Below are 15,305 nucleotides of genomic sequence, written 5' to 3'. Positions count from 1 at the left end.
CTCAGGACAAATCAGTGGTACTGCCCAGATAAAAAAAGGTGTGCTTCCTTCTCCTACCCTTCAGCATTCTTTGCTTTCATAGTAGAGAGGTGATATGAAAGGACTTGTGCAAGGCAAAATTATTGTACTTCTTAGGCAGACACAGTTTTTCTGGCTCTTCAGCCTACACAACATATCAGCAACTGGGGTAGGAAGAAAAATTTTTTGGGTTTAGATCACTGTTGTCTATATTGAGACATTTCTTGATTTTTTAAATGTCTACAGGTACAAAAAAAAATAAATAAGTCTTTCAGAAAAAAAATCTTTTCCACTTGGAAAATAAAGGATCACCTGAACAAATTGGTTTTGCTTGAAGTTGTTTAAATATTTTTCAGTTATTACTATTTTCTGTCCTTTGGAAGTTCCATTTTACTACTGAAAATACATGAACACCAACAACACCAACATGTGCTTAAGGTAACTGATAACTCTCATGAAATCCAATAATGTGTAAAGTTTGGGAAACTGGAAACAGTGTCTTGATAAAATAAAACATTATCACCATTGAACATTGATAAGACATTACCCTCTAACTTATGAGAACTTTGTAAAGTGCATCAAGGAGATGAATGCACATATTACACTAAGGTGGTGGCTGATAAGTCTGCCGAAGGAAAGGATCAAGAGAGAAGACAGAACTTCATGCTCTCACTGAAAATTCCTGTATGGTTTCAGCATCAGGGACGTATGACATTTATATGTTATACTGAATTCTCTGTGATTTGGTCTTTTTGTCTATCAAATATGAAATCTCTTCACCTGTGGCATGCCGTAAAGACTTCCATTTTGGAAGAGATGGGGAAGGTGAGTTGTATGTTCTTGGCACTGCACAGCACTGTAGGGTAACACGAATGAGTCAGCTTGGGTTCTGGAAGCCCTTAACACCATGCAGAAGGAGCACGCATCAGCCAGGATGGAGCACCATGGTACAGCTGTGCTGCTGTTGGTGCACAGCTAGCACACCTGAGGACACATCCTCAAAATGATAACTTCACTGAAAAATCATTTGGACTTCTACAGTATTTATAGCAGAAGAGAAACATTACTATGCTGAATTCACCCTGCTTCTTTTCCTCCTTAGTTCTTGTAATGCTGTTTATTTGTGAGACAAATCTCAGCCTACTGCCATTTGAAGTCACCTGTTGCTACTGGATGTACTGAACTGTATTAATGGAGGTAGCACATCAGCTTTCTGGTGAGCTCTCTCACCCAACTCCCTAGCAGGTTTTCCTTATCATACCTAGGTACTTGAACATGCCTATCATCTACTTAGACAACCATGAATAACTGATACAGAGACCCAGTTTCTTTGAGAATCTCAGCAAGCTGAACACATACCCACAGTCAGTGGGAGCACTGATGCTGATGACTCAGTATTACGTCCGTAGGCTGCAAGCTCCTTTAGGGCTCATTGCCCCACTGCGGGCCTACCTAAACAGAACTGTGACAATTCAGTAGGAAAAAGGAAGAGGAAACTGAGGACAGGATGACACATATACCATAGTGCTTGACCTGTGGCCAGTGTTTTGTAGTTGTAAACTTAGTCTAGGAGGAAAAGTGTCTTGGCAGCAGTCATTTCTATTTCTCAGAAAGGTTTATACTGTTGTTCTTACCCAGCGGTGCCATCAGCCAGCCATCCCGTGGTGCAGCCAATGAAGGAACAGTCCAGGACAGCCCTTTTCAGTTCTTCGGCGGTTGCTAAGCGAGCACTCAGGTCAACACAAGCTTTCTCAGCTTCAGCTAAATCCAGACCCTGAGAGTTGTTCTTGGACTCAACTGCAAACACTTTCCCTGCAGCACCAAGAAAGATCAAGTCATTCATCGTGGCATGGTACTCAATATACATTCCATAAAAATATTGCAGATTATCACCAAATAAAGCCTTCTTGTTCTTAAGAAGTTCAAACCAATGAGCAACCTATTTCTTGGAATTAATTATGGTAGCAACACTGTAAAGACTTTTACTGTAGTTTTTCTTTTACTCATGTTAATCAAGAGAAAAACAAACGTAGCTAAGTCCCTGTTCATTCCTAGTCTACACGAAAAGCTTGCCTTCCTTCTATAGATCTCTGCTTAGGATGTGCAAAGAGAAAGCACCAACACTCTCTTAATGCACTTAAGTAGTCAAAGTCAGAACATCTGCTGTTGGATATGACATTGGAATTCATTGCCAAGCATATTATAACTACAGTTATAAAACTACCTGGATGCAGTAAGAACACATCTACATCCCAGTACTGCAACTCACTCTGCCACATCAGAGATTTATACTCAGCCTCTACAATAAAAATCCCGTGGAAATCTGTGCCTAAATGCTGCTGCAGAGCCACTTTGTTGTCATACCTTTCTGAAAAGAGAAGTGGGATTTCTTGCTTAACAGAAGACTTTTTTGAATGAGCATGAGGACAGATTCAGCATAACAATTTCTGGAGTTATTTTCAGTTCAGTTTAATTTAACATTGTGAAAGATGTTAAGAGTGAACATTAGAGATTTGTGTAACTGGGAAAAGGGCAGTTGGGGTTTTGTCAGTAAAGCTTGAGAAGTTATTGGGTTGTAGAATAAATACATTTGCCTAATGTCACCAGAAAAAGAAATAAGCAATGTTGGCATTTAAATTCCATTAATGTCTTCTTTCTGAAGGTAACATCCCTCAGAATATCTTCTGAATTGTCAAGTATAAATTTAGATTGCTTGCAGGCACAGGAAGACATCTTTTAAATGTCTATAAACATTTACAGCTTACTCAAAAATTAGATTAGTGGCAGTGGTTACAAGGAAGCGTAACTTCCAGCACATACTGACAATTCATTAGCTAGCTTCACATCCACACAATATATTGACCAATATCTGTAATCCTTCAGATTGATCTGTACAAAGACACCTCCCCCCTATGTTTTACTTCAACAAATTGATAAATCCAAATGAAATCCAACATGTAGGTCACCAATACAGGGTAAGTCTGCCCCGACAGCTCTCTGTTCTCCCTAGTGCAGCATTTAAACCATTAAATCAATGAATATACAGATGTTATAATTAAGAAATAAACAAGGGAGTTCAGCTAAGCAGGCTATGGTAACAAAAAGAAAATAGATAGAGTGCTTACCCACACCCTGGGATCACTGCAAAACTCCAGAAGAAAGATCTCCAGAAGAGATCTCTTCCCATTAGGCAGGCAGCTCTTAAATGGCTCTAGGAGAGGTGCAGCCAGGCTCCACCCCTTCCAGCAGCACAGGTGAATTGCCTTCACCTGTGCTCCCAGAGCTGACTCATTGCTTGCCTCAGGTGATCAGTCAGAGGTTCATGCATGATTCAGCAGTTCCCATACAGAGTGCAACCCAGAAGCACTGATCAGTGTCCTAATCACTAGACTAAACAATACAATGAATTATGACTAGAATTGGGAAGTTCACACAGACGGGAGAAAAAAGCAAGCCTCTTCACACCTGAGAACAAAAACCTCAGGATTCTTTGCAAATGCCCCAAATAATGGAACAACCATAATGGAGTTTGTTGTTTCCAAAGCCATGAACAGCCACAGTGAAAAATGCATGGATTCGGGAGAAGCAATATAAGCAGAATGACTTTAAATTGCCATTCCTTAGTTGTGGAATATCTTTCATTTATAAAGATAAGCAGCATTTACTTTGATTAAATTAAAAACTTGCCCCCATTCAATATTATAATTACGCTGTTGGGGTTGATATGCTTCAGCAAGGGTATATAGGGCAAGTTTGTGTATCACCTGACTTAACTCACATGGCAAGTTTATCACCACAGCAGTGTATCATCTGGAAACTCATAAATATCTGTCTGATATAGCAGTAAGCTTTTCAGATAGTAGCATTTTATTTAGGAGGCTAAACTAGAAAGAAAAATCTTTAAGGACTGAGTTCCATGAAAAAATAATTAGAAGAAATAAAGTTCATCATTTTGCCTTTGTACCAGTAGCTGCCCATTACATTTTTCCAGGTGTTTTACAACGGTTAACGTGAATTAAGTTTTTGCTAGAAAGTATGAAAGTGCTGGACTTCTGGGATATCCAAAATATGTAGGCAAATAGGTTTTAGGGTAAGGTAGGAAAGTCTTACTGGTCAGGAAAATTATAGTGAACTGCTTCATAGGAAATTCTGGTCAGCCAGAAGGGGATAAAAACGGCTGTCCATCTTACCAGAACAATCTGTGAATCTTCTCCAAAACTCCAGAAGTTCTATGGCTATCTGCCCAGATTTTAACATGTGCTTTATGTTTTGCTTTGTTGTTGTCTTTTTTTTTTAATTTACAAGTAGTAGCAAGCAAGTTTCACCTGATATCTTACCAATGAAACATTTGGATCCCCAGTATTCTGCCAAGTGTCACTTTACAAAGTGGCAGTTAGAGGGAAAAAATAAGTAGGAGACATATTAGAACAGCAACAGGGAAAAGCCCATCAAAATAGAAAGATCCCTTAAACAAATAAGACTACAGCACTGCACCTTACAGTGCTGTGACTGACTGGCTTGAAACATTCTTGTAACGATTACACAAGTGGTCTGATTTTGAAGCCCTGCACCTAAGGGCAAAATATTTGTAAACCTTTTGTTGTTGCTTTTTGCGATGAAAGATAAAAGTATGCCTCACATACTTGGTGATACACAGTTTTACTACATGGGTTGTGAAATATTCAAGTGGTGTCACCCCTCTGTTCAACACGCTATGACAGCGTAGAATAGTTGAAACTAGTTTTCTCTCTGAGATAATCTCAAGAGATGTACTATCACCCTGTTTTAAATACAAGGTTGCTGTATTTCCATAATGCACAGCATGGAAGGATCATGTCTTTTTGTATATTTGCATGAATACCTTTGGTTGTGCAACAGCCAGCACGTCTGAGCTCCCTCCCTATGCTCTTCCTTCATTTCTGCCTGTAGCATTTCTGCTTCCCATAGTATAATGATGAGACAGGTGGTATGGAAATGTGTTACCAAAACTCTACATACTTTTCTGAAGACTTCAGACAAAGCCAGTCTCTATTTCAAGTTCAAGCTAGAAATCCATGGGAAGTAGCCTTTCTCTGAAGACTTAATACACAGTTTGAGTTTTACAGTTTCAGAATGAAAAATGTCTTCATTGTAGAGATTTTTCAGGCTTCCCTTTGAAAACTACTGAAAAAATTCTAACTTCACTGCTAAAACATAAATGATAAGACATAATTCTTCCTGTAGTTAATTAACAGCTGAACTTGCAGTTCTCAATAAAAATACACACTTGAAATTTCTTTAATAACTGCAGTATATTATTTGGATAGCCTCTATTATCATCTGCTCACTATTATTACAGAATTGTAATTCTATTTTGATAAATAGATAAATCTTTTTTTGTTACTTATTGTTTGGCTCTAAAATTTTGTCAACAAGCAATAGCTGAGTACAGTTTTTATTAAAGAGTACCCCAGTACAGCATGATTGAAAACATAACCATAGATCTCAAGGTCTCTAGGATTCATTTTTATCACCTTGTTTGAATTTCTACATAACTAGACTGTAGATTTCCCCCTGTAGTTCCAACACCGAGTCCAAAAATTCGTGGTTGAACTGGAGCATGTCTTTTCAAAAGGCATCCAGTCATGATTCAGTGACTCCAAGTAATGGAGAATTTACAGCACGCTTTATAGTAAACTGTTCCAATGGTTCATTACTCTCACTCCACCTTATTTCCAGTTTCAAATTTTGCTAAACTCAGCTTCTAACAACTGAACCTTATTATGCTTTAGAGACTGAAGAGCTCTCTATAATCAGATACAGAAAAGCACAGAAAGGGACACTTCAGAAGATTCCAAACTCCATTCCTTCTTACTTGTGGGAATCCCAGTGGAATTAACAGAAGTCGGAGTTGGGTAATTTATTGTAATGCATTAACAAACAGAACAAGCTCTTCTGAGCTATACAGGCACTGTTCAAAGCCTACCGAAGTTCAGATTCTCCCATGTCCTCCCGAGGACTTGCACCGCGCTTGAAGAAACCAAATATATTTTAAATCAGAAGTGTCTCTCACAAATAATGTAAAATGAAGTACTTAAAAAGGCATGCCTATTGTGCTGATATGATGATGTTTTACTAGCTCAAATGGGAGAGCCTCATCAGTTCTAACGAAATAAATGTGGTAAAAGAGGTATATATTTGGACGCTGATTTATTTTTACTTGAATGCTAAAGTCTTCAAATTGAGGTAAAGGAGAGTGGAGGAAGAGAAGTTCAACTCCGTACTTCAAAAGCAATTTCATTTCCATTTCTATGGCTATGTGTAACAATGGCCTTGATTGTAATAGCAAGGGTGGAGGATTCAGTAAAACTGTACAATTACAGAGAGAGATCTGGGTAATTACCAGAACGTTCATGAATGTAGAGTTTATTTCTCTGAGAAAATAAAATGAATGATGTCTTATTTAATTCAAACTGCTTAAAATATTGCATCATCAGAAAAGTAGAAAAATTTGGAGGTCACTTCAGAGTTCCTCCTCTGCACAGCTCAGTTTGAACTTAAGTTTTAATGTTAGTAAAGGCTTTAGGATCAAATATTTGCAATTGTTTATGGATTTGTTTTTGCAACATACAAACATATTAGCTGGTTTGCAAGTAGGACCCGAATTGCTTACACACCTGCTAGTCAAACACAGCTGTATAGATGTAGCAGAAGAAAAGAAGCATAATTTCTTTTCTTTTCCTTTGGCTTTCTTTAGAGCCTTTTCATCAAGAAAGACCATTGTAGGATTTTTCCCTCTTAAAATTTTCCAGGAATTTTACTGTAGATCTAAAACTGCTCCTTTTCTCTGTTATCCACTTAATTCCTTTTTTGTTATTGTTTTTTGTTTGTTTGTTTTATTGTTCAGAATAGGTACTTAATTTGTTTCATTTTTTCTTATTTATTGAAACACACTTGACTGCTTAATAGCAATCCTAAAAAATTCTTAATTATTACCAGCGTAAGACTTCTTCCCTATAGGACTGGAGTACTGCATCTAGCCTGCATATGTAGCAAAAGGGCAGCTGTGTGAGCACCAAAGTGATATCAGTCTGCTCCAATACACTGAGAAATATTAAGCACATCAGTAAAATTCTACTTTCAGCATCAGACTTATCTGCTTCTAGGTCAGAAGTACGGTCAGATCCTCACTTAATTGTGCCTAGCCTTCTGGATTCATAATCTTTCACCTGCAACCTCTGCAGTCACGGTGTGTGCTCACTACCAAACGACTCACTGATCTCCAGAGCTCCCTTCCAACGCCTGTGATTCTGGGATTCTGGGACTGCCTTGGCCAATTGGTTTTGTACGTAACCCAGAACTGAGCCAACAGAACACCACTACTTGGAAATAATTTCTGAAGTTTACAAATAGAGCATTTCTCAAATCAGGTGTGTATTAGTAAGGTAGATTAATTGCCATAATTCTCTGCCACACACTTTTTCTCAGGGCAAGTAATCTGCAGAAAACTATGGCTCATACCTATTTACATTTGAATAGTAGTGGCAAAAGGAGGAGTCAAGAAAAGCAGAGGTGACTCCTGTACACCACACGTGAAGCCAGACTCTTTTCTCCTATCCCAGCACAAAGATATTCCAGAAAGTTTCCATTTGCACTGAGTTATTTGAGAACAGCTACAATCACAGGAACATTAGTAAAACTTTTATCTTCATAAAGGCGAAGTTTAAAGTTGGTTTGAACTGAGAAAAAGTTACACAGCAGTGCTGTTTGACTGTGTGGTTCCCATTCACAAATCCAGAACCTACAGAATCACAGAATCACAGAATGGCCAGGGTTGGAAGGGACCTACCAGTGCTAGCTGTGGCTGAACAACTCCTGCAGGTTGAGCTGTGTTTATTGACTCCTTTCCATAACCTATCTCACTCAGCAGTAACTGTGCTGGCAGTAGTAGCACTACCCTGCTGCACGTTTACACCAGAGTAAATCTGAGCAGAAACAGGCCCTGAGGAGACCCTTCTCTGCCCGACCCCAACCTCCACAGCTATGAACACACATATTTCCATTGTAGAAAAAGCAAATTGCAGAGCGAAACAAAGCTATCTTTTGTTTAGGTGTTTATCTTTGTCTTTCTGGAGTCTATCCGCTCTACAGCAATACACGTTGCAGTAAATATTAGTCAAAAGAGATCAATTAAGCTTCAAGGCTTTACGCTTTCACCAGACCCCAATGGTCTTCACTTTTACTGCCGACTCTTTGTCATTATTTGTGTGTGAGATAATAAAGTGAAAGTCTTCCTTTGGGAAATATATTCTAAGCAGTTTTGGGGAGTTGCCTGTAACAGGGGCCAGTCTGGATTTCATTGGGTTTTTACAAGGTGAAGTCAAAATCCCTTCAGCACTTTGCAAAACGTTCAGTTCCTTTCAGTTCAAAGTACCCAAGACATACACACGTCACCCACAGCCGTCCTTCGTCACTTAAGTGACATCTGCATATAACAGAGAGTGGCACAGTTGTATTTTTACCTAAAATTTCCACAACTGAGAAACTGGTTTCCTGTTTGGATCGGGCTCAAATGCGCTATGTAAGGGCGCATTACTGCTGCTCGTTACTCTCAGATCTTCTTAAAGACGTAAACTTGTGTGTAGCAGTGAATTTTTGAGTTCAAATCAAATGTTTTCTTCTGCGTATTAAGCCAGATGGTTTGCAGGACAGTGTTACAATTGTTCTCTGTAATACTAATAGCAGGAGAACACGCTGAGGAGCACGTTAATAGAGGACTTACTCGTTTTCAGCAACGACTTTTAGAAGTCAGAACAGCAGTGTTATAATAACGGTTGGCAATTCTAAAGTACTTCATATGTCCTGCCCCTTAATTCTTAAAATTGCTTTACCACATGTAAAGCAGATTGGACAAACTGTTGAATGTCAATTAAAATCTGCCATGAACTTTGCCTCGAAATGGTCTCCAGCATTTTCCCCTTTCTCTTTGAAAGGGTGGATGTTTAGAAAGCAAAAAGATGCCTTTAATTCTACAGAAACAAAACAAACTGGGAGGTGAAAAGATAAGGGAATTTTTCAGACAAAGCACTCTTAGCAAAGGCAAATTAATTATTCCCGTCCTGATACCTTTTGCAAGTCATGTGGAGAGCCTTCATCCATAGTGATGCTTTTTTTCCTCATTTGAGAGGGATTTTGCTATGGAAGGAGGACTTCCTAAAATCAGAACTGCAATTTTCTTTCTGCAAAACAGTGGGGTCATCTGACACATTTCTTTCACTTTACTCTTAAAGAAAAAGTCCTTTTCTTTGAATTTACAAATCAAGGTTCTGGTGTATAAATGCTATTTCACACCAAGTGGTAGCAATGAGCAGCAGGATTGCTGCTTTCCTTTGCCATATTTTGTGACCAAATGACAGAAATTTCAGCAGAGGTGGAAAAACGCTCTGAGAACAAGAAGAGGTTTATAATGCCCTATAATGTTAAGGAACTGTTCTCCGGCACAATACAGCAAACATCAGTGGTAAAGGATTACTGTACTGACAAAATATATATATCCTGAGATCAGGCATAAATCTATCGCAGCTGCAAAATGAAAAACAAAACAAAAAAATGGCCATTCAGCACTGCTCTCCCAGGAAAAGAAACAGTTGCTTTAAAAATTAATAATGGTATCACCAAGCCAAGTTGGCCATCATCAGGGGGGCTTAATTATTCAAAGGGGAACGGGCTGCTTGCAAAGGATGCTGCCATTCGGGATTACCGTCAGCGAGTGTGTTGCAGAGTAAGCAGCTGGTGGTGATTCAGCCCAGTTTGTGCTCGGATCGAACCCCTCGGCGGTGCAGAGCAGGTGAAGCCCTCGCAGGAGGGTCAGCTGCTGTCCTGAGCGTGCCGTACCGAATCGAAAATGCTGGGAGCACAAGCCTTCAGCTTCTCGTCTCCCCTTCCTCAGTACCTGCCCGTGTGAGCTGATGTTCGGTGACGTCTGAGCTGGGCAGATGTGGAAGTCGTTCAGAGAAATGGAATTTTTAATTATAAATTTTTAAAAATTTTAAAAATTTAAAAAATAATAATGAAGCTGCTGCTTCTTATTTGTGTTCTGGCTTTGTTCTGTTATCCTTACTTCCCCTGGAAATGGTCACTATCCTGTTGTTTTGTTGTAATAAAACAATCTGAGCCTTCTGGGATCTTATTTCCTTTCCTTGCTTCACCCCAGGATATTTGCAGAGTCTCAGAAAGCTCTGAATCACACATTTCCTAACCCAAACTGGGACGTGTATTTAAGTTTCTTATTAAAAAAAGAAAGGTTGGTTTGTTTTTTGTTGTTTTTTTTTTTCTTGTTGTATTTTTCAATAACCCATTTCAACACAGAGCTCTTCTTCCAGCCCCAGCAACCCAGCCCGAGCAGAGAGGAGACTCACCATCAGCCCGAACGGAGATGATCTGAAGGATGAAGAAGACGGGTCCCACACCCCGGGCAAAGGTGAGAGATGATCTCCGGGAGCCCAAAGCCATCGCCCCGCCGCGAAGCCCCCCGATGCAGGAGGTGGTGCGGAGGTTTTCCTCTCCCTCCTTAGCAGCACGGGCTGCGGTGATGGTTTCGAGGAGCCGCTTTCTCTCGGCGGGATCCTGAGTCTTGGGTCTGTGCTGAAGGCGGGAGGGGTGGAAAAAGAAAGGGAGAGGGAGGGAGAGTGGAATCTGTCGCTCGGCGGGTTGTGAAGGGGAGGGGAGGTGGGGGGAGATGTCCGGCCAGCTGGGGCTGGGGAGAGGCTTTGCCCAGCCCAATCGGCAGGGCAGCGAGCAGCGAGAGCCGGTGCGAAAAGTCACATTGCCCTGTCAGTAAATAGCGAGTGGTGCAAGAAATGCAGACACCGGGAGGGAGGGAAAGGGGGGATGAGGCAAGGAACGAGCAGGAGAAATCACTGGCTGAGGGGAGAAGGGCAGCTGCATGGCTGGCGCTGGGAAGGGATGAGTTTGTGGATGGAGCTGTGCATCCCACAGGGATGGGATGGGGAGTGGGGAGTGCTTTCTCTGTGAGGGGTGAAAGCAGCCAGCGTGTTGCTTAGGGTCACAGGTCAGTGTCTGCCACAGCAAGAGTGACAGTCTGCAGGTGAGAGCTGAGGAAAGGTGGCAGATGGCACCATACCAAGACAGTGGAGCTTCGTTGAGGATGGTGACTGCTAGCCCTGCTGCTCCAGATCCCGGCTTCTGGAAGGGCAGAAGGAACTACAGGTCAAAGTGGGAGCGTGCTTCAAAACATTGCCCTTCATCCCTTCATCAGTGCCCCTGACACAGAGGAACGGGCTGGTGCTCCTCAGGGCTGGAGGCAGTTGGGGAGGGGAGTTTCCAGCTCCCGTCAACACTTACAGCAGTGACATCTGTCCCTTATTCCCACTCGTCCTAAATTTGTCCAAACAAAACTAAAAAAAAAAAAAAAATAACCCACAATAAGAGGAAATATACGAGTGGTGATGCCAGGATTTATTTCACTAAATATATAAACGGAATAGTTTCGTGTTGCTGTTGGAACTGAGCAGAGCTGAGAAATGTTGTTTTCATATTCCCATCCTATTTTGCTTTTATTTCAGCTTCTTAAAATTTTTTCCCTTAGAAATTCAAAGCTGGGCAAAAACGTTCTGTTTGCTGGAAACTCCAAGCCACCAACAGCTGGAGCAGGAACCCGACCTCCCTACCACCGTGGCCCTGGTAGCAGAAAGGGCAGGGTGCCGGTAGACAGATGTAGACATCTTCTGATCACAATGAGCCTGCCAAATGCTATTTTCAGTCTGATTGGAATGACTCAAGCTTAGGAACCTCCCTGTATGATACTCAAGCAAGCAGTAACACCACAGTACTGGAAGCTTTAAAAATGCTTATGTTTGATGAATCTGGGTTGATGTAGTTCTGATTCAAGTGACTTTTAAGAGATCTTAGCCTCTTTCCATAGGAAAATGCAGATGATCTTCTTTACTGTGAGAGTGATAGAGCACTGGAACAGGCTGCCCAGAGGGGCTGTGGAGTCCCCTTCTCTGGAGATATTCAGAACCCACGTGGATGCCCACCTGTGTGACCTCCTGTAGGGAACCTGCTTCAGCAGGAAGTTGGACTCCACGATCTCGAGATCCCTTGCAACCCCTACGATTCTGTGATTCTTTGGTTCTGTGACTATACATACACACAGTGCAAATATACACTTTGAAAGGTTTTGGACAGGTAGCTTTGAATTTTCTGTTTATCCAAAGAACACAGATGGCAGCAGGTTTCTTTACATTCTCTTGTCAAGCGAGGACATGTAAGGAATGCCACTAGAATTAGAAGGGCAGCTTCATGCTCACTACATCTTTAACAGTCAGTGCACTGTAACTACATAACTGCATTTTGTGCCAATGGAAATTGTATGCTACGTACTGCAGAAATTAACACGACAGAAAAGGAAATAGAAAATTGTAGCATTCTTTGAACTTTTGTTTCTTTTACTGGTGACTTCGCTAATGGCATAAGATGAGTTTTTAACTCTCTGATATTTCAGTAGTTTGACATCCGTTTTAAAAATCAGTGGGCACAGAAAGAAGAGGATGTTGGATCTGTACACTTTCAGTGAGATAGCAAAGACATTTCATGAAACTGAGTAACCAGTTACAGCAAGACACACAGACATGAACTGAGACTTGACATGACCACAGCAGTAGCTCCACTTTTCCTTGACATTTGTCATAGGGCTGACAACTTTATTTGCCCTTTGCTGTCCCCGAGGGATTGGCCAAAGCATTTGTGGGAAAGGGCAGTATCTCCTAGATTTCCATCTAAAATTCCAAAGGTCTGCTTCATTTATTTTGCTATAATTGGATCATTTTCTCCTGTTGATATATGTAAGGGCATGTTGCCACTCTGGCTCCTGTCTTGGAAAATCTCAGCTTGTATTCTTGAGCAGAACATGTCGCTGATTTCAAAGAATTACAACAGACCACAGGATACGTTCCTTACTGAAGGCATGAACAGTTGGTAGAGTGAACTGGCTTCTTCCTCTCATCCCATCTCAGCTGTAAATTAAGAACGTAAGCTTGGAAAGGTAGGGATGCTTGCCAGTTATTGACTCCTGGAAGTAATTAAGTGCATCACTGCAAACCAGTTGTCCTTCAAATCTAATATTTCAGTAGGAAAAAACCCTTGTTCCTAGTGTATTTTGGAAGATTTATATAAAACTGAAGAGATCAGGTTTGGTACTGAAATGATGTGCACACTGTTTTGCATTGAAATCAACATTAATCTGGTTAAATTTCTGCATTCATACACTGGGCTTCTTTGCACCAAATACTCAAAATGAGGTCTGGATCTAATGATGGATAGATACAGACATAAATATTTGCTCAGAACCTCTAGCATTCACAGTACTACAGTAACACATTGGTTGAACAACTCAGTGTATAACGTACAATGTTTTGTGTTACATTACAAAAGATTAATTGTATGTGTAACTTTACACAGTCCATAGATCATGCCTGCCTTGGGAGTACTCAATGTGCCAACAGTGATATTTTATAAAACACTGTTTCACTGTGTACAAGCTTTTACACAGGGAGTAAGACACGTGAAGGCACAGTGCCATGAAGTATTTATATGCACACACGTGAATGCAGTGCACACAAAGCGCTCATGTGCTGTAAAGCACAATAATACTTTGGGCATCTAGTAACTGGAGAGTATCTACATACATTTCCATGTGGAATATGTCATTCATGTTAAGAGTGAATTCTATGCACCAAAAAAAAAAAACAAAAAACAAAAAAAAAAACCACCCAAAAGAAATTTAGGTGATCAAAGACATATTTGAAAACATTTGAAAATACGTATCTACAATAGAGCCCATATTATTATTATTATTATTATATTTGGCCTTACCATATCTCCTACTAGGAATATCTACTTTCTACCATGAAAGACTTACATAATATAGACATTACAGGTGTGAAAGTCACAATTCTGCAAATTCTTACACATGATCTTAAGTCTTTGCAGGATAAAGGTGCAAGACCCTAAGGCCTTGAGCAAATAGACACCCTTTAGAAAAATCTGCTGTTTCCAGCCAAGCTGGGTAGATGTTGGCAGAATTGTTCAAGAATTGCAACTGGCAGTGAATCTGGCCTTTGAAGAATGCTGGAAAGTCAAAGGAAAGGTCACTTTTTATATCACAATAAAGCACAATAGAAAAAAAGTTTCTGTACGGAAAAAGATAAAAAAGATGCCTCTGTTGAAGCAGGAGATTCAGTTTAACTTGTTTCCTTGATTAACCAATAAACTTCAGCTGTTGACAGTCTGCATAATTTAGTCTGAAGAGCTAAACTTAAATGGATTGTAGACTTAAGGTTTACTTATCCTCCTATTATTTTTTTTTAAGAAAGAGAACTAATTAATACAAAAGCGAGTGAGGTGGTGATTAAATTGCTCTAACAAGTATGATTGTTGAAATTTATCATACCATTCGGAACCAGTGCAGCACTGCCCCCAGATGAAGTTGCAAGGACATACATAGAGAAATTACTGAGGTGTATATTTTGCTTTATGTCCTACAGTCAGCTGCACAGCCTGCATGAAATAATGGCACCGATAAATAACTTCACCTTGGCATTCATGCCAAGGTAAGAGCTACCATTGCCATACTTTCAGATACTGGCTGATGTACGTTGATGTAATGAAGGAGTTAATTTCCTACAGGACAGTCACGCTGAAGATTGCACTCTCTAAAGTGGAAAGAACTGTGAAAAATCAAGAGGATTTGGGTACTGCGGTTCACTAAGATGTCAACCTGTAAGTTACACAGCATCTTCATATTTTCTCTCTTCACACATAAACGGAGCTCATCAGCTATACACACCATTCTGACACACTCTTAGCAAACCATCACAAATTCCTTTATAGATGTCTTTGTAGTATGATGACATTATCATGGGAGATGTCTGCTTCTTAAATTTTATGACTTCAGCTGCACTAGAAATGGGACATCCAGAATTTTGGCTCGGCTTGCCAAACACCATGAAAAGAGATCCAAAATACATCACAGACAATATAGTATTTACATACAAGTATTGTAATGACTGACTCACGTGTCCTAAAGGACATGGAGTCTGTGCAACTGAAAGGCAGTCAAGAATCATTGGTAGTACTGTACATCTTTTGTATTCATTGATAGTATACCTAGTGTATATGGGGATCCAAACTTATTCTACAGCTGTATCCTTGCTTTTAGCCCCCAAAAAACTGGAAAAGGAAAAAAAAAAAAGGGGGGGAAGAGAAAGATTTCTTTGTTTATAAAG

At 40.2% G+C, this 15,305-nt stretch overlaps 1 protein-coding gene across 1 annotated transcript in view; it reads right to left on the bottom strand.

Moving 5' to 3' along the window:
• Positions 1-10,649, bottom strand: part of SUSD5 (sushi domain containing 5) — a 44,954-nt gene extending 34,305 nt beyond the window's left edge. The window contains exons 1-2 of the mRNA XM_031590393.2: positions 10,416-10,649; positions 1,653-1,830 (exon numbers count right to left, since the gene is read on the bottom strand). Coding sequence (XP_031446253.2) covers positions 1,653-1,830; positions 10,416-10,509 — 272 coding nt within the window. The 5' untranslated portion in view covers positions 10,510-10,649. The remainder of the gene's footprint in view (positions 1-1,652; positions 1,831-10,415) is intronic.
• Between the last annotated feature and the right edge of the window lie 4,656 nt (positions 10,650-15,305).

This window comes from Phasianus colchicus, chromosome 6 (genome assembly GCF_987193195.1).
Source record: "Phasianus colchicus chromosome 6, bPhaCol1.hap1.1, whole genome shotgun sequence".
Classification (NCBI taxonomy): domain Eukaryota; kingdom Metazoa; phylum Chordata; class Aves; order Galliformes; family Phasianidae; genus Phasianus; species Phasianus colchicus.
The sequence above is the reverse complement of the archived record's forward strand: the minus strand, read 5'-3'. Positions and strand labels throughout refer to the sequence as shown.